The sequence below is a fragment of the Trichosurus vulpecula genome, chromosome 4, assembly GCF_011100635.1.
Source record: "Trichosurus vulpecula isolate mTriVul1 chromosome 4, mTriVul1.pri, whole genome shotgun sequence".
Taxonomy (NCBI): Eukaryota; Metazoa; Chordata; class Mammalia; order Diprotodontia; family Phalangeridae; genus Trichosurus; species Trichosurus vulpecula.
The window spans coordinates 220,719,805-220,744,824 of record NC_050576.1 but is presented as its reverse complement, the minus strand read 5'-3'; the positions used below and the strand labels follow the sequence as shown (position 1 = coordinate 220,744,824).

Below are 25,020 nucleotides of genomic sequence, written 5' to 3'. Positions count from 1 at the left end.
AATGGTACTAATTAAGCGTTATTATTGCCAAGCACTGTACTAAGGGCTGGCATCTCCTTTCTTTAAGCAACTTACATTCTAATGAAGGAGATAGTGCAATTAGAGGAGCAGGGAAGTGACAAGGGATCATGAGTGGAACATAAGAGAATCTAATGACATGTATTTTCCTGAACCAACAGTAGTACTGACTTGATTACAGTTCTCAGAGCAATAGGAAGATAAAGGAAAGGGGGAAGAAAGGGAAGGTGAAGACCATGCAAGGGTAGATGGCTTGAAGCTTGGTCTGGTAGTCTAGGATAACCAAGATATAATGAGTTATGTGAGTTTGGTCTCACTGATTCACCAATGTCCCAGGGTAGAAGGTCCAAAGAAGAGTGGATTAAGCTTTCAGAGTATGGTCCCCAGACTTTCAGTGGTTCAGAGGGCACCACATTAGAGCATAAAGCAAGAAAATGATGGCTAGAAGCATGAAAGCACTCATGAATACCAATGAAAGGCAAGATCTCGCTTTCTCTTCCACATGGTGTCTCTGTCCCTTACTATTCTTTAGCTGTAGCTCTCACTTAGTCCAGTATCTCCTTTGCTGAATCTAACAGACTTGGTCCAGTGACTCTTATGCTGTCCTTCCACTGCCATCCTATTGCTGCTAGCTAATATACCTGCAGTTCTGAGCCCGACCCAGGAATTCCTGACCTCTCTGCTGTTGACTCCCTCAACTGCCATTTCTGGGATCATGTAGTTAGTTCCCTAAGGGGTCTAATGATTTCTCCTCCAGAGAAATGAGTGATATATTAGGCTGATCTTGTTAGACTGGTTTTCTCCTTTTTTTATTCTTTGTTATAAGGGGAACAATATATTCATAAGTGTAGATGATGTAAAAACAAAAGATATCACTAAGAATTTGTTTTAGAAAAGGAAAAAAAATACAGGCCTTTGTTTCCAGGAGAAGTTTGGAGGCAATTAAGGAGGCTCTGCAATTTCCTTGCAAAAGAATCCAGCTTTACTGACACAGGGACACTCTACTATTCCTGTTTAGTACTATGCCCAATTTGCTGTCCATTTGGATTATCAATTCTAGATATATGTACTGAAATAAAATCCCTATAGGTTCTCCACTCAACAGCACTCTAGGCAATGAACACTTTTCATCTACTTGATTTTTCCATTGTAGATGGTCAGGCAAAACTCTTTTGAGTGGTTACAGATTCCTCCTAAGAGTCTCTGTTCTGAGATGTGATGCCCAGGCAAAGTGTCATTTACAAACAAGAGGATCTAGTAGACCTACCATCCACAGAGTCTCTCTTCGACTTAAACTTTGCACTGTATCTCTTCTATCACAATGGCAAACATCTCTGTCAAGGTTGTATTTCCCTCCTTTATGCTTTGCCCAGGGTTTATGATCAGAAAGTTAACTGTGAAAGACTTTTTCAGTTGTTATAGTTTTCAAAGAATTTTGAATGATTTTGAGACATGGATGGTAAACTTCTTGTTAGAACACCTTAAGGTGTTTTTTACTTTGCCAAACTACCAAATTAATTTTTTTCACATTCGCCAACAATAAGTACAATGGAATATCAAATTCTTTATATCTTTCAGTCAATTGCAACATCTTCTGAAGAAATGTGATGAATGGTTCTAAGCAGTATCATCTCATAAAGTAGGGAGGGTAAAATAATTTTAAAGAACGCTTGACAAGAGATCCAGCTAATAATAAGCAAAATCGTCTTGGAGCCATTTAAGAATAAAAGTGGAACAAAAAGAGGAAAAATGGAAAAGATCCACAAAGGTTTTCATAACAAACTTTTTGTTTAAAATGTTTCTACAACTTGTTCTTTAGGATTTATTTTGTCTGCAATTAATTTTTAATTCTTTGATCAAAGGCTTATTAATTCAGTATATTTTAATTGCATCATCATTACTAAATGATATGTTTAGTATTTCTGCTTTTCTGCATTTTTTTTGGTGAGGCATTTATGCCCCAATGTATAATCAATTTTTTAAAGATGCTGCATATGGTTCCCAAGTCATAAAGAATACAAAGATTAAAGAGATGATAGAATTATAAAACTATGTTATACTAATAGAACCATATTATTAATGATATAACATTATAATATAATTATTAAAATGTTAACATAGTTAACAATATAATATTAATATATGATACTATATAATATATCCCAAAGATTAAAAAGTTCTCTACTTGAGAAAGACAAGGGCAAGAAGGCATGAAAGTCCTCACAGCTATCATCAGGAAATATGTAGGACATCAGACCATGGGCAAGCCTTAACCTCTCTGTGCCTCAGTTTTGTCACCTATAAAATGATAATAATAACATCTGCCTAACAAGGTTATTGTGGAGATCAAATGAGATAACATATGTAAAACACTTCGCAAATCTTAAAGTGCTACATAAATCCTAAATTCATCATTCTGAAAAGTATCTTGAGGGAAGATTCCAAAGGAGAAAGAAAATAGAAAAGGTAAAGTTATGTGATCACCGAACTACCCTATACACACTGACCCTTCTAAATGAACCTGATTGATATTAGTCTGGTTTTCATGAGTAGGAAAGACATTTAGAGGGAACTGAAGCTCAGTAGATAGACACTACATAAAACAAGTTCCCATATAGAAGCTCTCAAACACTAACTATAGATAATTTCTAAGAGACTTTCTAGCTCTAAAATTTTATGATTCTATGAAGGATAAAGAATTCCTTTGGTTGTTTTTAACAAGCCCATCCTAGTTAATCTCATTAAGTCATTAGATGCAAAATCCGTTTACACTTCATGAAAGCAAACTACTATACCTAAAAGTAAAAGCAAAAGACAACAGTTCAGAGAATCAGAGAATTTTAGAGTTGGGGTGAAAAAGAGTCTTGGAAATCATCTAATCCAATCTTAGTTTACAGGTAAGGATATTGAGGCCCAGAGACACTGTGACTTTTGAGATCACACAGAAAATAAATGTCAATGTCAGGATGAGAACCTCTTCCCACTATACTACACTGCAAATACTAGCACAAGTTGATACCCTGGCATAATGAAGAACAGAAATAAAAGCACAAAAGGCTCAAACTACATATCCAGCCCTGAACCCACATTTCTATCTGCCTTTTGGATATGGTACCTCAAGCTTAACAAGTCCAAAACCAAATTCAATCTTTCTCCCTTAATAAAGTCATTTGTTTCTTAACTATTTCTATTGAAGGTACCACCATTCTTCCACTTACCCAGTTCATAAACTATAAGCCACTCTCACCTCTTCATTCTTTCTCCCTCCACCATGTATACAATTAAGTCTTTCTGATTCTACCCCTTACCACATCCTTCTGGCATTGGTCCCCTTCCTTCCACTCCCACTACAACCACCTTAGCTCATGTAGACCCTTACTACCTCTCACCTGGACCATTGCAAAACCTCCTAATTGACCTCCCTACATACATTCTCTCCCATTTCCAATTCACCTTCCACATAGTACCCACCAAAATGAAATTCCTAAAGTACAGGGCTGATCATCTAACATGTTTCACCTGTTGTAAAGCATATCCTTAATAATTCTTGTTAATTGGCTTTAGTGGCTCCCTATTTCCTCTAAATTAAAATGCAAAATCTTCTGTTAGGTATTCAAAGCCCTTGAGAACCAATCTATCCAAGACTATCACATTTTATTCCCTTTCCTACATTCCGTGTTCCATTCAAACTATCCTACTTGCTCTACCCTGTAGATGACATTCCACCTCCAGCCACGTAAATTTGTTTGGAACGTTCTTCCTATTCACCACTACATATTGGAACCTCTAGCTCCCCTCAGGGTTCTGCCCAACTTACCACTTCTTCATTCAAGAGTCTTTTCTAGATTTTTCCAGTTATCAGTGCCCCAACTCCCACCAAAAGAAAGTCATCTTTTATTTATTTTGCTGAGGGCAGGAACAATCTCACTTTTAAATCTGTTGCCCCAGGGCCTAACATAAGCATTGGCACATAGCAGGCACCTCATAAATGTTTATTAACTGATTCTCTATATTCATATTGCTACCACCCTAGCTTGAGTCTTCATTACCTCTTGCCTGGACTATTGCAATAGACTCTAACTTGTCTTTCTGACTCCAGTTTTCTCCCCCTTTAAACCATTCTATAAGCCAGGTCCAGATTAATCACAATAGCCCTCATCCCTCAACCAAAAATTTTCAATTAATTCTCATTACCTACTGAATAATACCTTTGTTTGTTATTCAAGGTTCTCAACTATTTGGTCCCAACCTCTTCCCTCACTGATGAATCAGTTTAACTCTACACTCAAATCCTCTGCCCCTCTGTCCTATCCTGATTGTGCCTGGTCAAACCGCAACCTTGTGATTACTCCCAACATCTACCTTGTCCACTCCTACTCACAGGCTGATGAAAAGGACCAGAGGAAATCACAAAAGTGGGCTAAACGGGTCCCACTACAAATTTATTTAATGAATTTTCAATTAGGCCCTCAGTGCAGTAAAGAATTTTTTTTACACCTCCCTAATCAATTTACTATAGCGCTCACCATGGTGGCTTTTCCAAACCTCTGCATTACTCCTCAAGACTCCATGGCAAGGCCTCCCCCAACTAACTTATCTGAGGACCTTATTTCATACTTGTTATCTCCCTCATTAAAATATGAAATCCACGAGGAGGGAAGTGCTTTTGCCTTTCTTTGTATCCTCAGTGCTCGGCATAGTGCCTGGTAAATAATAAATAATTTAACATTAATAAATGCTTTTTGATGGACTGTCTAGCCTTATCTCCTACTATTTCCCTTTGCATTTTCTCTTCTCTAGCCAAATAGAACTATAGTCCCACTATACTCAAATTACTGCTTCCCTGACCTGAAACACTCTCCCACCCCAACTGTCTGTTTCAATTCTTATCCTTCTTCAAGACTCAGCTCAAATTCTATTTTCCCTATACTCAAATAAATTTTTCCCTCCTCTTTAATACCATAGTACTTTGTGTTTCTCTTTCTGAATTTGTATATACTTGAATATAAGCTCCTTGACAGCAGAGACTTTCATGTCTTATTTTTTTATCTCCAGGTCTTAGGGGAATAATTACTATGTACTACTATGGCACATAGTAGGTATTTAACAAATTCTTATTGATGGATTTGTGTAAGCTATCTCCCTGATTGCATGTGCTTTATTCTTCGTATCCTCATAGTACTTGGCATAATACCTTGCACTGGCACTTGGTAATAGCTATATATGATAAAGATATGTATATTAGATTGCAAGCTCCTTAAAGGCACAGACTGTCTTTTTCTTCTTTTTGTATTCTCAGTACTCAGCATGGTGGCTGAGTAACACCTACTTATACTAGTTACTTAATAAATGTTTACGGATTCATTGATTTGTTGTTGTTCAGTTGTTTACAGTCGTGTCTGATTCTTCACGACCCCATTTGAGGTATTCTTGGCAAAGATACCAGAGTTGTTTGTCATTTCCTTCTCCAGCTCATTTTACAGATGAGGAAACTGAGGCAAACAGAATTAAGTGAGTTGCCCAGGGTCACAGAACTAGAAAATGTCTGAGGCTTGATTTGAACTCAGGAAGAGGACTCTTCCTGACCCCAGGACTGGAACTCTATCCACTGTGCCATCTACATGTACATAAAAAGACATGTAGATATATTTATGGTTTAAAAAACACTTCTTACAACAACCCTTCCAAGGTAGTGGGCAGTAAGTATTGTAACCTAATTTTATAGAAGAGGAAACTGAGACTTCATGAGGAAAAGTGATAATCACAGAAGCTAGTAAATATTGGAGCCAGATCCCTTGATTCCAAGTGCAGTGTACCTCATGAAAACTTAGAATTCTAATTTAAAAGACAGCAACAACAACAACACTACACCCATTTTATCTGGCCCATTATTCCAAGATAAGAAAGATTTCATGAGATTTTTTTCCTTTGCTAAGTTACCCAAACGTAGACAGAGGGCCCAGTTCTACTATTCCGTATAGCAAGAAGAAAAGGCCAAAGGCAAAACAAATAGAACCAAGAATAAAGATTGAAAGCTCCTTATTTTGCCTCAAACAGACATGAATTTCAACATTCATTCATTCAGTAAATTTTTAATAAAGACATTGAAGAGGTTACAAACCATTAAAAGAGTTTATTTTAACTAAGAAAAACAATGTGCAAATTATTGATATTTACTGGTCTTAGTGGACACCCATTATTGAAATAAAAAGATTTCTAGATGGCCAGCAGGCAGACAAAATAGTCATTTCCTGAGGGTTCTGGAACTTGAAACAATACTGAAGAAAAGGGTCTTACTTTAAAGAGGATTTTCTGAGCTCTCTACATAAGCATCACCTGGACTGATCTTCAAGGCAACATAAATAAACCTGATAATGGCAACTTTGTTACCAATGTAATGTTAACATTTAACTTTTCCTCACTTCTATAAACTCTGGGAACTGCCAGAGGAAACTCCTATTCGCTCCTTTCGCTTTCACATAAATCTAAATGCTACTCAGCATCTCCCCACAATCTCTAGGGGCAGACAATTTCAAAGAATTTTAAATTGGAAGGAATCTTAAAGACTATCTCCAAATCCCTCACATTACATAAGAAAATGCTATGGTCTAGGTAGGCAGTGATTAATTTTCATTAAAAAGGTAAAATTCATAGGATTTTAGAGATCGGCAGGCCCTTTAGAGCATCTAAGTCTAGGCCCCTTGTTTTACCAAAAGGGAAATCAAGGGTCAGAGAGGTACCCAAGGTCACAAAACTAGTGGCAGAATTATGGGTTAAAGAAATCCAGGTCTCCTGATTCCCAGTTCAATGTTCTTTCTACCAAATTCCTCCCTCCTCTTTTTGTCCAAACAAGTTACTGTGAGGAGCAATACAAGGGAGAAATTGTGAATTATTAGTACCTGTCTGATCACTTCTTTTCAGTCTCCTTTGCTGGATTTTTATCCAGTTCAACGCTGCTTAACTGTGGTTCTCTCCCAAGGTTTTGTCTTGGGCCTTCTCTCTATATATTACCCTATTTGGTGATCTCATCAGCTTTCATGGATTCAATTATTATGCCTATGTATATTATTCTCCGACCTATTTATCTAGTACTAACCTCTCTCCTAACCTCCAGTCTTACAACTCTAAATGCCTATTGAAAATCTCAAGCTGGATGTTCCCTAGACATCTGAAATTCAACATATCTAAAATAGGACTTATCCCAAATTACCTTTGCCCCAAAGCTCTCCTTTTCTAAACTTCCCTATTTCTGTTGAGGTCACCACTAACCTCCCATTCACCAAGGTTCACAAATTAGGTGTTATACTCAACTTTTCATTCCCATCCCTAATCCATATCCAATCTATTGCCAAGTCCTGTCAATTTTAGCTTTGTAACATTTCCCATACTTCTCTTCTCTGATAAAACTGCCATCCTGGTTCAGGCCCTCATCATTCATGACAAGACCACTGTAATAACCTTCTCTTTGATCTTCCTGCCTCAAGTCTCTCATCACCTTCCAACTTGCACTCAACAATCAAAGTGATCTTCATAAAGCCTGTCATCCATACTACTCGATAAATTCCAGTGGCTCCCTATTACCTCCACAATAAGAAAATATAAAATTCGCTGGCATTTAAAGCCCTTCATAATTCAATCCCTTCCTACCTTTCTAGTCTTCTTATACTTTACTCTCTCCACATACTCAATGATCCATTGACACTGAACTACTGGCTTTTCCTCACACATTGACACTCTGTCTCCCAACTCTGTGCTTTTTCACTGGTTGTCCTCTCCCTCCTTTATCAGTACCTGTTGGCTTCCTTCAAGTCTCAGGTCACATCCTGCCTTCTGCTAGAGACCTTTCCCAGAAACATGTTTAACATGATGGCACATGTATAACCTATATCAGATTGTCTGCCTTCTTGGGGAGGGGAAAGAGAGGGAGAAAAATTTGGAACTCAAAATTTTATAAAAATGAATATTGAAAACTATCTTTACACGTAATTGGGAAAAATAAAATATTATTCACAAAACAGAGACAGACAGACCTTTTCCAGTCTCCCTTAATACTAGACCTTGAACATATCTTGCATGACCATAGCTATCTGCACACTCTCTCCCCCATTAGAATGTAAACTACTTGAGGACAGGGACAAATTTGCCTTTCCTTGCATCACCAATGCTTAGCACAGTGTCTGGTACATAGTACCTGTTTAATAAATGTTTGTTGTCACTTAAGATTATTCCAGCTAGGTAGTACAATGGATACAGCATCTGTCCTGTAGTCGGGAGGACCTGAGGTCAAATCCGGCTTCAGACACTAGCTATGTGACCCTAGGCAAGTCACTTAATCCCAATTGCCTCCCCCCCCCAAAAAAAATATTCCTAGAAAGATTTGTTTTGCTTAACTATACACCTGGTAAGAAAGATTTTTTCTTTTCTTTTAGAAGGTGGAAGGTTTGGAAGAGAGGGGTGAAAGATAGGGTGGTCAAAAAAAAAAAAAACAAGAAAAAGAAAAAAGTCATTGCATGAAAGAAAATGCTTTTTTTTTTAAATGCAGAGACCAGAACAGAAGGAAGGCCAGAAGGAATCATAAAGAAGCAAGACAGTTTTGAAAGCTATACATTTAATTTATTATATACTTTAAAAGAAAAGCAAGTTGTACATAAGAGAGATCTGTGGTTTCGTGTACAAAATCTTCTTTATCTGTTTAAGAAAGAAATAAAGAAATATTCCTGGACCTACATTAGAAGACTAATCCCTACATATCTCTATAATCATTCTCTTAGACTGAATCTTAAAGTCCTTATATAGGGTGTCCCAAAAATTCTGGTCCAGTTTTTTAGTAGCTAAAAATTGCACTAAGACTTTTAGGACACCCTGTATTAAGTGGCATTGGGGAGGAAGGCAGCCTAAACTGTCAATATGCTTGGGGTGGTGGGGGTGGGTGGAGGGCAACTGCCTTCCTCTTTTCATGGAAGTATGGCTTTCTTTTAGTTCATTCCTCCTACTTCAAATGGAGCTTTCTTATTAACCCCCTCCTTCCCACACCTATTAAAAAATAGCAGTTTGAAAAACAATTAACAATTTGAAAGTAAAAGTAAGATACCCCATATTTTGCCTGCTTTTTGCCCGGGGCTTCAGCAATCTAGCCCCAAATATATTCTCTTCTCCTTCTAATGCACTATAATCTCAGTTCAATATGTAGTTCAAACTTCCACTCAGTTTGTACTGGTAAAATTCAAACTGGGTGCATAAAACCTCAATACTTCAAATCTGTTTCCTTTCTGGGTCTGTACCTCCTCCATTGACAATCTCACCACTAGCATTCAAGTAAGCAGAACTGGCAGAGATTCAAAGGGCCATCTGGACTTTAATATGTTGTCACATGCATACTGAAAAAACACTTAAAACAATCCTATTTTAAAAGCAGCCACAGCCTGCAGCTGCAAGTTGGGGGTGGAAAGGGGAGGAGGGAGTAGAGGGAATAGTGTGAGGCAGATAACTGGAGTAAATCTCAGTCTCTAGGAAAACAGTGGGGGGTGGGAGGGGCGGCCAGTAGGGAGTCTCCAGGCAGTCTCCCCAACAATCTCATTCCTGCATCTCAGATGACTGTGGCTCTGGAATGTCTTTCCCTGGTTCAGCAAGGAACAGCAAGGGCTTTTCTCCCCAATATTCCTCCCCTTTCACTGGAGAGCGATGAGTCTAGCAGCTTCCAGCGTGGTGTACAATCTCAGGTTGGGACATTATCCTGACTGCAGCCTTTGCTATTATCTACCTGCCTGGTGCAGTCATAGTATGTGATCCTTTTTCCCACCCACGAATTCTTTTCTCAAAGGTGGGAGGGGCAAATCTGGAAATCAAGGTCAGAGACAGCTGGGTAGTTCAAGTCCAAAAAATCCTCAGAGCCCAGGGAACACTGAGAAGACCGTTTGCTACTCATATCCTTGTGTTCAATTTTAAGCCCCTTGGTAGAGCTACAAAAAGTGAGTTAAATTATACTTATCAGGATTAAAACAAACTATGGACTGCCTATAGAAGCTCTGCTCACTTATTCCCTTTCACCTATTAGGCAGCATTCTCTCTATTGTCTCTGAATTCAAGTCAAAACTGGAAGGACAAGCATCAGCAAGCAGGGATAATGAAGCACCTGCTTGCTAGGATGAACCAAATTCTGAGTCCTTTAAGAATACAAACTGCATGGGGATTTTTTTCAAGTTAAAAAACAAAACAAACCTCCACCTACTCCTGGATTTCCCCTAGAAGTCATGTACCTAGTATAGAGTTCTTTGAACTGAAACTTGGTAGGGTTCCATTCAAAGTTTCACGAGCAGCAAGGGGCTTTCAACTTCCTTTGTAAAATTTCTGTTGTTCAGTTGTTTCAGTCATGTCCAACTCTTCATGAATCCTTTCGAGGTTTTCTTGGCAAAGATATTTGGGGTGGTTTGCCATTTCCTACTCCATTTTACAGATGAGGAAACTGAGGCAAACAGGGTTAAGTGACCTGCCCAGGGTCGAAAAGCTAGTAAGTATCTGGGGCTAGATTTGATTAGTCAGGTCCTCCTGACTCCAGGCCCATCACTCTACCTACTGAGCCACCTAGCCTTGTAAAATCAATGAATTTATTCTTTATAGTTTAAATTTCTATAAAGACATAATTTCTGAATTTAATTCTATCACCAAACTATGCTCCCTTATCATAAGTGAACTGTGGTTCTCAAACTTTCTTTGTTCATGGCATAGTATTCTTTGTTGTGAGGAATCAGAGTATATATAAGATGCTTAAGTTGGCAGTAAAGAAGGGTTTGCATACAGTTGGACCTCCAGGCCTATTACCTGAGTCTTGGAATGCCTTTATCCACTTATTCATCATCTTTCTTTATTTCCCCAGGACTTGCAGCAGAAAATGCAGATAGAGATGCTATTGTGACCTTCATGAAACATCAGTCTGGAGAGAGTAGTCAGCAAACTGAAGCTGGGAGCAAGGGCTAGTGACTTGGTAAGTCCTGAAATGTGAAAAGGAGCTTTGTGCTGATATAGAGGGAAGAGCTCTAGACTCTGATTCAGAAGACCTGGAGTTTAGACCTGGCCCCAGTACTTACAGTGTGACCTTGGACAAGTCAAATTCTCTATGAGTATCAGTTCATTCATCTTTCAAATGGAGATAAATATCCCTGCCTCCCTCTTGGAGCAGTTGTGAGAATCGAATTAGAATGTGAAATTAGATTTTGAAAAACTAAAGTGCTATGCAAATTTAAGGTGCTATTTTGATCTCTACCCCAAATAGCTGTCACAGGACTATAAGAGATTTCAAGCTGAAAGAGACCTTAGAGGCCATCTAGTCTAACCCCTTCATTTTACAGATGACAGAACTGAAGCCCAAAGAAGTTAAGTGACTTGAACACATTAGTTCTCAAGTATAATCGAGGAAAGGCCTTGCTTTCACCCCCACCCCTCACATGCCCCACTTCCTTTTCTTACATTTTAAATTTCTCCTTCTCTATTGGCTTTTTCCATTCTATCTAACGGAATATGTCCAGATCTCCCCAAAACCTTAAAACCCAAGGCTTTTCCTTGACTCATAGCGCAGTCAGTTACTTCTCCATTTCTTTCTGCCGCTTTAGTCCTGAACTTACTTGGAACACTGGATTTAAAAGTAATAATGTTCCTATTGCCTTACTACCCCCATCACCTACTGCAGTGCCTGAAACATAGTAGGTGCTTAATAAATATTTGTTAAGTGACACCCACTCTCTCCTCAAAACTTTGCAATTGGGTTTTTGCCTCTCCCTTTCTCCTCCCATTACTTTACTGAAACTGTTCTCAAAGATTATCAGTACCTTTCTAATGACCAAATCCATTGGCCTCTTTTCAGCCTTCATTCATCTTAATTTCTCTTCAGCATTTAACATCTGTATACCAGTATTATGCCAACACCTTAATACCTTCCTTCTCTAGGCAATTCCTCTCAGTGACCTTTGCTGGCTACTTGACTGCTTGATGTGGGTATTTCCAAAGGGTCTGTCCTTGGCTCTCTTTATGCCCACACCTACAACTTCAGTCATGGTCTCTATATAAATGAATCTCAAATATATATTTCTCTAATCCTGACCTCTCTTCAGCTACAGGCCTATAACTCTAATTACTTACAGAATATATCCACCTGGATGCACTACCACCTAAAACTTAGATCACTGTCTTCCTTCTAAACCTGATTCTCCTTCTAGCTTAACTATGTATTGCAATACCACCTTTCTCACCCTCTCTATCATATTCATATTCATATTCAAAAATGTGAGATTATCTTTGACACTCACCACTCAAATTCAGTTATACCTCCATAACAGCTCTCACATCCAACTCCTCCTCTCTATTCCCACCAAACTACCTAAGCTGGAATAATGAGAGGCAGCATCTCAATATAATGAAAAAAGCACTGTACTTAAAGGCAGTTGTAACCAGGATTGGAACCCCACTCCACTAACTTAGGAGCTATGTGGCCATGGGCAAGTCATTTAATTTCCCCGGTCCTTACGTTCTTTATCTTTAAGACAAGTACCTACATCTCAGGAATAATATAGTTGGAGAGGACCTCAGAGGTTGTCTAGGGACCATATTTTGGGGAATAAATCTGGCAAAGGATACAGAAAAAGAAGGGTTAAATAAATAAGAAAAGACCTAAAAAAGGGGCAGTTTCATGAAAACCCAGAGAGGAGAAAGCAGTCAGGAGGAGAGGGTGGTCTACAGTGTCAACAGGTACAGAGAGATCAAGAAGAATGAAGACTGAGAAAAGGCAATTAATTTGGCATATAAAATCAGTGATGTCTTTGGAAACTACAGTTTCAGTTTAGTGATGATTTCTAAATGTAGACCGTAAAGTGTTTACAAGAGAGTGAGAGGAGAATGTTCAATTTCAACTGAGATAACTACTTGAATGTGAGGCAGACCAATCAGCTTCCACATACCTATTCCGGCAGCCTGAATAATCATCAAGTAATCCATTAAGAAACTTAGTAAGTAACTTCTTCAACCCCAGAACTGTACAAAAAGTCAGCCAGAAGCCCACAGGCAATAGAAAAGGGGCCCCTTTCACAAAAGCCAGTTCCAGTAGGGCAACCAGCCTGAAGAATTTATAGAATCTGTTCACTTTCTTGCTTGGCTGTTTTCTGACATCATATTAAATGAAAACAAGTTCTTGTTGCTTGTTAAAATGAGGATTTTTTTAAAGAAAAAAATGTTTTTATTGATAAATTTAGCTTTATATCTCAAACACTTAATCTGAAGGAAATCAGTCTAATAACGGGGGAGCAAAAATGTTAACAGCTATGTACATATAAGATAGGATAAATTGTAGATAATTAACAAAGGGAAGGGACTAATATTGTTAAGAAAGACTTTTATAGAAGGTGGAACTTTAGTTGGGATTTGATAGAAGCCAGGGAAGTCAAGAGACAGAGATGATGAGAGAGAATTCCATGCATGAGATACTGAGACAGTGAAAATGCAGGAAGTAGGGAAGTTAAAGATGGATTAAAATGGGGAGAGGTGAGACAAGGAAAATCAACTGGAGGCTACTCCAATAATAGTTCAGACATAAGGGCCTGCACCAGGATGGAGAAAAGGCCAGCACTTTATCTACTGTACCACCTAGCTGTCTCAGTGGAAACTGTTTTTTCCAAAGTTACCCAAAGTCTTAATTGCTAAATCTAAGGGCCTTTTCTAAATCCTTGTCTGTCTTAGCCAATTTGTAGTTTCTGACACTTTTAGTAACCTTGTCTTGGATATTCTCTTCTCTGTAGGTTTTCATGATACTATTCTTTCCTGGTTCTCCTTCCTTCAGGACTCAGATTTCCATCCACTCTGACATCAAACCATTAATGAATATAGCATCTCAATTCCAGCAGTTCTGGATTCACTTAATTATATAATCATTTAGCCCTCATGTCTATATTATCTAAAAGGATATCATGAGATAACTTTTGCTGAATTTAATTATATCATGCTAACAAGGAGTTAGGATAGAGTGGCTTAGGGGATATAGTGCTGGCCTCTAACCCAGGAAGACTTGAATTCAAGTCCTGCATCTGACACCTACTGGCTATGTGACTCTAGGCAACTCACTTAATCTTTCAGTGCTGTGGGCAACCTTTTAAAACTATAAGTTACAGTGGAAGGGCTGATTTGAACTGGAAGAAGGAATTTCCTTATGTTCCCCACAGTAATGAAATCATAGGTCTAGGGCCTATCCTTATGTTAATACCATTCACAGATCTAGTTGCCTTGTAAAAAAAGAAAGAAAGACGAAAAGAAAAAAGGAAAAATGGGTTTATTAAACTAGACAAAGTACATGAGGTTGTGGGGAAGGAATAATAGAAGCAGCCATTATACCCATATGCTTGGGCTGTTAATAATAGCTCAAAAGGTCTTCCTGCGCATCCCCTTTTATACTGTTACTAGAATTCCTTATATACTAAGTACTTAGATCTGGCCATGTTAGACCCTGGTTCATAAATCTTAAATTTTTTTAAAAAAAAATCTAAATTTCCAACTGCCTACGAAGTTAAAACTTCTTTGTCTAATATTCATGACCCTCAAAAGGGTCACCTTACTTTTGCAGACTTATTTCATGTTATTCCCCTCGGTGTACTTGACAGCCCAGTCAAAACAGACTGTCCTCCAAGCATGCCTCTGATCACATTGTTTCCTTTGCATGAAATGTCTTCCTGTTCCCACCTACTTCTCAAATTCCTATACATTCATTAAACCCCAACTCAAATGTCACTCGTCCATGAAGTTTTCCCTGATCCCTTGTCAGTAACAACCTCCCTCCTCACATTATATTTTGTTCAGCAACTATTTCATGTTCCCATACAATACTGTGTATTAGTTACCTGAATTTGTCTTATCCTCCTACTAAACTATAAACTTTAAGGATGGACATAATATCTAATCAAAATTTTATACCTCCCCAGTTCCTAGCACAAAGTGTGTTCTTGATAAATGTTTTTTAAATGAATGAGCCAGAAAACAAATGGTATGAGTTTACCATTCACAGGTCAAGAATATATATTTTCTTTATCTTATCCTGGATATGGAACAACATAAAAAGGAAAGGCATTTTTATTACAACTTCCATCTCTAATCATAAAACCGCATGATTTAACTATAAGGTTAGATGTAGTCTTCCCCCAAAATAAAATATATTGTTTCATACAAGCCAGTATAAATCAATTTTGATTATAATTTAAAAGCAAATTATAATATTAAAACTCTACTACCCACTCAAAGTTCCATGAACATCATTTTAATAAAAAACAAAATATGACTTTAAAATACATTGATTCTCAGACACACTTTTCACAGAGAATCTACTGGAACCCAAAACCTGTAGGAGTATCTTTATATTACTTATAATTTCACTGTTTACTATGAGGGTGGAGAGGGCAGTCCTATCACATCTACTTACCAAGCTTCAAAATAATTTGAAAGTAATTTTGTAAAATGAAAAAAGAAGCCCAAAATATTAGGTAGTTTTTTCATAATGTTTAATGAATAAAAATATAAGTAATTTTTAGTCCTAACCCAGAGTATCCCTGATCTTAATTTGTTAATGTCAAAAACATTGATTGATACTTTGTTGACCTACGTCAAAAAACTAACCCAGCCCAACTTCATAACCTTTATAACTTCTGACCAAGTGCCAGTTTAGAAAAAGAAGGACTTGAGGGTTCTGAGAAAAAGTCAGTTCCCTTAATTAAGTAGCATAAGCACTGAGAGTTTAATTTCACAGAAAAAAACTGGATTGGTAATAATACCCTTGTGAAGAAGGGACAGCTAACAGGAACAACTAGTTTACCCCTTTTCTAAAAGAGGAGGTGAAGAAAAATGAAACAATCCTATACTATATTTTTTCCTTTCATGTGGAAACCTCGCAGTAAGAAGAAACCACAGCCTGGTTAATTCTCAACCCCACCCCAGAAAGGTAAAAGGCCTAGTAATTCTGTCTTTGAGCTTCACATTATTAGTCAACATACATACAGAAATTTCCCATCCTATAGCAGAAGTAAGTTTTGAGTATGATCTTGAACTTACCTTCCTCTTCCTCTGTTTTAAGGACCATCTTGCTCAATTGGATAAAATATGAAGGTCTCAACTAAGTTTATTCCTCTCAATTGGTTTCTTCTGGTAAAAAAAAAAATGTAACCAAATAGAAAGCTTTCCAAACTAAGTAAGATTTCGTGGGCCCAGAAATACCTGTAAATCTGTCTAGCCACTAGGACAGCTCAGAGCTGCTTCCTGAACTGAAAGCTACAAATACACAGAGCCAATCAGCAAAGAGCCAGAAAAGGAGTGTCATTCCCTGTTGAATCACCACCACCTAGTTCCTGTCAAGCTGAAGTACCTTCCTATAAAGAAAGTTAACTCTTTTAGCACCTAGAGTTTGTCTGATGGGGAGACAAATTGTTACAGCAGTTCAACTCTCTTCACAAACACAAGCAAATCGGATTTAACCATTAGAATTGCCTGCTCTCTCATTCTTTAGCCCCAATTCTTAGATTACAACAGGAAAAAGCCCTATCTTCTCATAATGAGATCATAGTTTATTTCAAAAGAAGATGACTAGTCAGAGTTCATGACATCACAGGCCAAATAGGCAAGACTTTATGAGCCAATAAAAGCTCAGAAACTCGCATAAATAGTAAGTAAGCTCAATAAGTGGATGGTATGAACAAAGCAAGCAAAACACAAATCTAAAGCAAAATGCCAAACATGATGAGTTCTTCCTTTCTAATCATCAAGATACTTTTTCTAATGTACCTCCCCCAGCAGCTTTTTTCTTGTACAACACCTATCCCAAAGCCCAGTGGGACTCTCACATTGATGGAGATGAAAGCCCAACCTTTTTTAAGGGGCATGACAGTGTTGGCAAGACATCAAAGAGCTCCAACCTTTACCAGTCCACCTTCAGGGATTCATACTTTGGGTGCTCCTGGCTTTCAGCTTTGAGAAAAAAGATGGAAAAGTCCAACCCCGTGAAGTAGTGGGTTACTACTCTAGAGAGTCGAGGGAGTATTCCCCTTGGGTGAAATTCCCAATAAGAGAATTCTTTAATTCTGTATTGCCTGGTATATATTCCAATATGTATACCTTCTCTGATTTCTGTTTGCCACGATTTGGATAAATAGGTTTATCTGCTATGTGTATTCACTGTAGAATTGGTAAGTGGGAAAGTAGTCAAGTCTTGCATACAGAGCTTGGGGTCCCCCTCCTAACCCCCGAAATGACAAAGCTATTGAAAGTTAGATAGAAGCTATCTCCTAGATGAACACTATCTAAGGGAGCATATAGATATATTTCTGGGCCAGAACCCTCTCACTTTCATTGGGAGTAAGTTAAGTCAGTTCAACTAAGAGAAGGTTATGGATCTCACCCAAAGGGAATACCCTCTGAAGTCTCTAGAGTAGCAAACTGGGAACAGGGACATGATGGAGACTGCCTGCTCCCCATGTCTTCCCAGAGTCAACCTGAAGCAACACTTCAGCAACCTGAAGTAGGGGTGGTTTCTTCCATCTTCTCTAAGAAGAAGAGTAGAGTGGTGACCTCTGGCCCCAACTTCCTGCTTCCCCTCCTGGCAGGAATGAAAGTCTCCTTTGGAGAAGCATCAGGGGAAAAGAGGCTAGAGATGTCTATTCTGCTTCCCTTGGCCACACAAGGACAGGCCTCTCACCACAGGTTCATTTCCCATTCTCTTCCTTCCAACTTATCTTTTTTCTCTTGATTATCGCTTTTGCTTCCTGATTAGTCTTCCTTCTTCACTCAGATCTTTCCTTTTCCCAAGCTATCCTCCACGTAGCTGCCAACAGTGATATTTATATAGTGTGGGTATAGCAATGTCATTCTCCAATTCCGTAAATTCCTGTGGCTCTATAATGCCTCTAGGATTAGTGCCTGGCACATAGTAGGCACTTAATAAATATTTGCTGACTCGACTGTGGGATCAAATATAGACTCTTTATTTGAATGTGAAACCCCTGATGGCCTGATTCCAGCTTACCTTTCCAGGCTTTGTGTCCCTTCACACACTCTGTGGTCCTGCCAAATAGACCTTGCTGTTCTGCACGCATGACATCCCAACTCCTACATGCATGCTGGCACTACTACCTCCTCTCCTCTGAATCTTGAAATCCATAATTTAGCCCAACTGCTGCTCTTTCCCCTGCTCTCAAAAAACTACCTTGACAATATTTTACATCTCCTTAAATGCGTACATGTTGATTCCCTCAATTAAATGTAAGTTCTTTGTGAGCAGAGACTATTTTTCTTTATATCTCTAGTGCCTAGTAGAGTGATTAACACACCGTAGCTGATTAATAAAGTCCTGATTAATTTATCTTTGTGATTTTGTTTGTACCATCTCCTGTGACCAAAATAGACTTCTACTGATCCCCTGCTCCCCCCAGCTAATCTCCATAGGATAAAGTGCATCCTTCCTTCCAGCTACAACTCATGTGCTTTCTCCTTGATGGAGACTTCCCTAATTCTATCCAACTGATTCCAAATTTTTACTATCACTTTGCCTGAAACATTCCTTTGTACTTTTCACACTCTTGCATCTCCATTATTCATATCTCCCTAGTCCACATAACATCTTAAGTTCCTTGAGAACAGAATCTGCATCACCGGTATCTTCGTATCCCCATCACAATCTCTTGCATATCTTAGATGCTTGATAAAAGCTGATTTAATTGAATGTATCAGTGATGTTTATGAAGTATATATACATATATAATACAAAATGTATTTACATATATTATACATATGAGAATTCTCAGTATGAAAATTTCCTCCACCAATGTAGATCAGCAACTTGTATACAATTTATAGTCTTAGAGAGTAACCTTGGGCATTGAGAGATAAAGTGACTTGCCCATGGTAACACAGCTAGTACGGGCCAGGGGCAGGTCTCTGAACCCCTGTCTTCTTGACTCCCAAGCTGGCTTTCCATCTACTAGGCCTCTCAGATGAGGTATTTACAATTGAGAATTCTGTCAAGAGAATGTATACTTCACAGATGGGTTGCAAAAGATGGCCACTAAGTTCTCTTCCAGCTATAAGTCTGGTTCTAGGAGTTATAGTTTAATATTTCAGTGAATCTATATCCTCTTAAATGAAGGTATTCTTCTCTGATGACACAGGTAGATTTTACTCACAAGATCTTCTAGAAGCCTTCCTAGTAACATTACAAAGATACCAGTCCAGCTCTCAATCTATCAATCTTATCTATTGCTCCTTTCTGACCATATATTTCCTGGATGATTTTTGTGTCACTTCTTATGCACTAGTCAATTCTGGTAATATGCTGACATCAAATTATGCCCATTTTTTTTCTATTGCCCTTTGAGTCTCCCAGAGTTTTAAAGTTTCTCCTCCAACAAGTTTCCTCTCATGCACATGTTAAGATTCCTTGACAGAAGCAAAAGCGGACAACTCTATTCAATGATCTCTGATTATTAATGTCAGGCAAGAAATAAAGCCCGAAGAGGTATGCTTGCTAAAAATGTTCACTAGAGTCATGGAGGATATCCAGGGAAGAGTTCAAACAGAAGAAAACATTCACAATAAGTGCTGAGGTCATCAGCTGTTCTTGTTTGTGGATGACATTGTGCTGATAAAAGAAAGCCACAGAGCACTACAAAGCCTCACTAATGAGATCCATAACCCATTCAAAAGAGTTAAGCCTAACAAGCCACAGAAGAAAATCCAAGTAGATGAAAAATGCTTTGTGCTCAGACTATCACATGGAATTGGATAGATAACTCATCGACTTAGTCCATCATTATATTTGTCTTGGAGAGAAAATGTACAGAGACAATGCGATGGGCCCAGAATTAAATAAGAAGAACAAAAGTTGGCTGGAATTTCATTTTAAGAAATCGAAACAGAAACTTATCTTTGTAAAAAATGTTATTTTTGTTGACAACTTTTGTTTTTAAATCACAATCATTTCTAAATGATGCAGCCCTCTCCTACCTAACAAGCCATCCTTTATGACAAAGATGTTTTAAAAGGGGGGGGGGGAGCAGTCCAGCAAGACTAATTAACATATCAACCATGTCTGACAACATATGCAATGTTCTTTACTGATAGTCTCTTCTTATCAACTCTTTTCCAGGACCAACTCTGCTTTAGACCAACATTGTTTCTTTTTCTATTTATTCAACATATATTGTTATAGTCATAATATGCATATCCTTTTCTTGGTTCTGTTTTCTTCTCTCTGCGCATCAGTTTTAACAAACTTTCCCAATGCTTTTCTATTTTTTCATATATATCTTTTCTTACCATATAAGTAACATTTAATTACATTCACTTACCGCAATTTATTTAGCTATTCCCTGATCAAAACACATCTACTTTGTTTCCTGTTGTTTGTTTCCGTAAAATGGCGTTGCTCTGAATATTTTTATGCATATAAGATACAGCCATAGGGCTAACAGTGGGATCTCTGGGTCAACGTGTGTGGACAACTTAGTCATTCTTTCTGCATAATTAACAATCGCTTTCCAGAGTGGCTGAGCCAATTCACCATTCCACCAATAGTGCGTTAGAGCGTTTGTCTTTCTACACACCCTCCCACACCGACTATTCTCATTTTCTATCACCTTTGTCAATTTACTAGGTAAAAGGTAAAACCTCAAGAGTTGTTCTGATTTGCATTCGTATTATTGATGTTTTGGAGCAATCTTTCAAATGGTTGTTAATAGTTGGTGATTATTTTAATGAACTGTTTGTATCCTTTGAACTATCTCCTGGGGAAGGATGCTTGGTCCTATATATTTGTGCTAAGTCCCTAAATATCTTAGAATCCAGATTATTTGTTAAAAAAAAATCCCTTCTAATCCTAACTACATTAATTTGGTGTATCCAAAAGAGTTTCAATTTGATATAACCTAATTTTTTTTTGTCTTCTGTGATCTACCCTATCCACAATGTAGGTAAGAACTCCACCCCTATTTCCCAACCCCAAATCATATTTGTTAAAGGGTATTTCATCTCATACTCTTCTAATTTTCTGCCAGTGTGATATTTCATTATCAGATCATGTACCAGTTTCGAGCTTATTGTGGCATATGTTGCAAAGTGATCTTGATCTAATTTCTTTCAAACGGCTTTCTGGTTCTCCCAGAAAGTTTTGTTGAATAGTGTCCTTTCCCAAGTTATTTTGTTTTTGGATCTATCAAGGGGTAGATTACTGAAATTGATTTAAAAAAAAAACAACTATTTTTTATACCAATATTCCTTCACGTAATACTTTATGGCTGTAAACCACAGAATCTCAAGTAACCTTTCTCTCTAACACACCTAAATTCACATGAGCTGGCAACAAAACTGCATAACATGGCCAGGTCCTTGAAGGTCTGGCAAGGTGAGACAGGACTCCAGCGGCTTTGTATTGCCTCCAGGAGCAAATACAAAATGGTCTGTTTGGCATTCAAAGTTCTTCATAACCTAGCCCCATCCTACCTTTCACTTTACTCCCCAAAACACATTCTTTGATCCTAGCCATTTCAAAAACAAGACACTTCATCTCTCTGGCTCTGGGCATTTTCTCTGGCTGTCCTCCAGCTCTTCCTCCTCTACTCTGACTTCCCTGTCTTGCTTTAAATTCCAATGAAAATTCCATTTTTTAACTGGAAGCTTTCCCCAATCCACCTTAATTCTAGTGCTTTCCTTCTTTTCATTATTTCCTATTTATCTTGCTTTGTATATCTTTGTATATGTGCTGCCTCCCTCATTAGATTGTAAGCTCCTTGGCGGAAGGAACTGTCTTTTGCCTTTCTGTATCCCCAGAGTTCAGCACAGTGCCTGGCACATAGGGGGCACCTAATATTTATTGATTCACTGATCAAGCTCCTTACTAGACTTTTAAGTCAGGGCTGAGATAAATGATCTCTAAGTACTCTACTAGCTTTCTAGAGGCCTAGAAGGTCACAATAATGCTACATTTGCCCCCAATAGTACCCAGGGCACAGGATACTATCCAGAAACACCCAACCTCCTGCTCATGCCTGCCGCAGAGAGGACTTACAGATGACTCTAAAGACACAACACTGGGAATGGAAAAGTAGAATGCTGTGCTGAAATCTAGCAAAATCTGAACTTAGCCTGGAACATTTCAATCATCTGCCTTCATCAGGAGATAGTACTTTTACTGTGCATAGATGCATTAAAAAATGAGGTTCCTATTCTTTCCTACTCCCCCTGGCTCTGTGATACTATACCCCCAGCTGCCAAAGAATACACCTTTCTCCTCAAAGGAGCAAGTGTACCCCAGCTGTTCATTTCTTATTCCCATCAATCTCAACATACCACTCTCAATGTCTAGATTCCCCTGTGCTCTATGAAATGCCTAATCCATAATTAACAAACTTCTTCTCATCTTACACCACTCACTCTCTTGCTCTTTCCATCTTCTGAAACTGAGACCTGGATCCTTCCTGATGATATTCCTTGTGTTTAAGCACTCTTTCATTTCTTTGTACTTAATAATTTTATTTTTATGTTACACAGATACTTTGTCTCCAGTATTCAACTGTAAATTCCTGTAGGTAGAGATTATTTCATTCCTGGTATCCCTAGCTTATCATAGTGCCTGGAGCATGGTAAGTGCTTAATAAATGCTTATTGAATTATTGAATCCTCCAGCTCCTCCCTAAATGATTCACCTACCGCAGGAGCTGTTCCACATTTCCCCCCCACTACTGTGACACTCTAATGAGGACTTTGCCTTATACTTCACAGGAAAAATTGAGGATATTCCTTGAAAGCTCGTTCTTCTCTTCTCCTCCTTGTCTCATATACTTCTTTATTCTCTAGTATCTCCTCCTTCACTTTGGTCTTTCATAATAAGATGGCCCTTCTCCTTTCCAAGGCCAGTTCTTCTGCACATATGCTTGATCCTGTCCCCTAGACTGCCCCCACCAGCATCCTTGCACTTCCTAAACTCCAGTTTCTCTTTATTTAATGTCTTCTCCTCTATTTCCTACAAACATCTATATCTCTTGCAGGCTTTTTTAAAAAAACTCACTTTATCTTACCATACCCATCAGCTATAGTAACCAATCTCTTTTCCCTTTTCCAGCTAAATTTCTTGAAAAAGATTTATCTACATACAATAAGTAACTCTACTTTCTCTCCTATCACTCTTCTAAACCCTCTGCAATCAGGCTTCCAACCTTATCATTCAATAGGCTGTTTCCTATGAAGTTATCAATAATTTCTCAATTGTCAAATCTACTGGCTTCTTCTCAATCATCCTCCTCCTACACCTCTCCACAGCATTTGAGATTGTAGAGACCTGCTACTCCTAGATACTCTCTCCTCTCTGGGTTTTATTCTGCTCTCTCTTAAGTTTTCCCTTACCTATCTGGCTGCTCTTTCTGACTCTTTTGCAGTGTCTTCTTTATCCATGGTATACTTCCAAATATAGGTGTCCTGCAAGAGTCTATCCCGGGCCATCTTTCTTTCATCAGTTTCCATCAGTTCAATTATCATCTCTATGAAAACGATTCCCAGATCTATTAATCTGGCCCTAGTTTTTCTTTTGAACTTCATTCCTGAACAATTCAACATGACCAAAACAGAGCTCATCTTACCTCACTATTGAGGCCACCACCATCCTTCCAAGTTCAAATAGCAATGTCACCTCTAACACTTCTCTTTCATTCACCCCATATGGCCCATTATTTGTCAAATTTTGTTCCCCTTTTCTCCATCCATACAGGCACCACCCTCATCTTCTCTTCCCTAAAATAATCCAACAGCCTTCTAAGTAGACATGCCATCTCAAATCTCTCCCTACTCCAATCCATTCTCCTCCACTGAGGTGTCAAAATGATGTTACTAAAGTACAATATGTCACTACTCCTATCACCTCCATAAACTCTATAGTCCAGTCATGCTAACCTACTTGCTATTACTCATACACAGTATTCCATCTCTTGTCTTCATGTCTTTGCATATGATGACCCACATACTTTAAATGTTCTCCCTCCTCACCTCTCGTTCTCAGAATCCTAGGTTTCCTTTAAGACTTTACTGGAGCATCGCCTCTCCCAGAAAGTCTTTTCCAGTCCCTATGATTACTAGTGCCTTCCCCTCTATATCTTCCTTCAATCTACTCTATTTATCTTGGGTGTACTGATTTACATCTGTTGTCTTCCCCTCAGAATGTAACTCTTTGAAGGCAGAGACTGCTTTTGCTTATTCATTTGTATTTTATTTGCTTTTTATTTAGAACAATTCCTGGTACATAGTAAGTGTTTAATAAATGCTTGCATTGATTAATTAACTAAAAAAGGCAAAGATGTAAGGGAAAGATACTTCAGTGAGTTATAAGGAAGGGAAAGTGAAAAAAGGACAAAATTGCCTCGAACGTAATGAGATGCTAAGACCATTTGAGGCAGATGAAAAACTTAGTCATATTGTTAAGACTGTAGAGACTAAATTAAGTACTAATGACTTCAGTGGGAGTAATGTGTGAAGCAGATGATTATACTTTCAAGAGTTTTTGATTCTGTACTATATTTTCACTTTCCACATTTTTATTTGTGACTTATTTTTAATATAATAAGGCTTATGATGTTTTTAGTACTGTTGACGCTTATCAGACTGTTATTGTTTTCCTTTAAGTATGTATTTTACAGGAAGTTTGCTGAATTCTCAAATTTGGTTTTATTACATCTTGATCCAACATTTTCTTCCCAAAGGAATACATTTCTGATTGAACAATGGAAACTGACAACAAAAATAGGATTCATAGAGGATTACAGATTTAGAGCTATAAGGGACTTCATGTAACATCCAGCAAAACTCCTATACCTTAAAGATAATGTGAGACCCAGAAAGATTAAGTGATGAGACAATAGCTTTACACCACACTCTAGTATAAACTAGCTTGTATTTTTATAAGTAGTGTGGTACCAAATCAAGGATGCTAAAACTTGAGAATGATAACCT

General features: G+C 38.1%; 1 protein-coding gene across 3 annotated transcripts in view; it reads right to left on the bottom strand.

Annotated features, from left to right (window-relative positions):
- The window catches only part of CYTH1 (cytohesin 1), a 172,021-nt gene that overhangs the window by 79,097 nt on the left and 67,904 nt on the right, over positions 1-25,020 (bottom strand). For 2 of the 3 annotated variants that reach the window (XM_036756206.1, XM_036756208.1), the window contains exon 1: positions 16,093-16,265. The exons of the other annotated variant lie outside the window; for it this stretch is intronic. In XM_036756206.1, coding sequence (XP_036612101.1) covers positions 16,093-16,120 — 28 coding nt within the window. In that variant the 5' untranslated portion in view covers positions 16,121-16,265. Of the gene's footprint in view, positions 1-16,092; positions 16,266-25,020 lie in introns of those variants that run through there. 3 annotated transcript variants of the gene reach the window in all.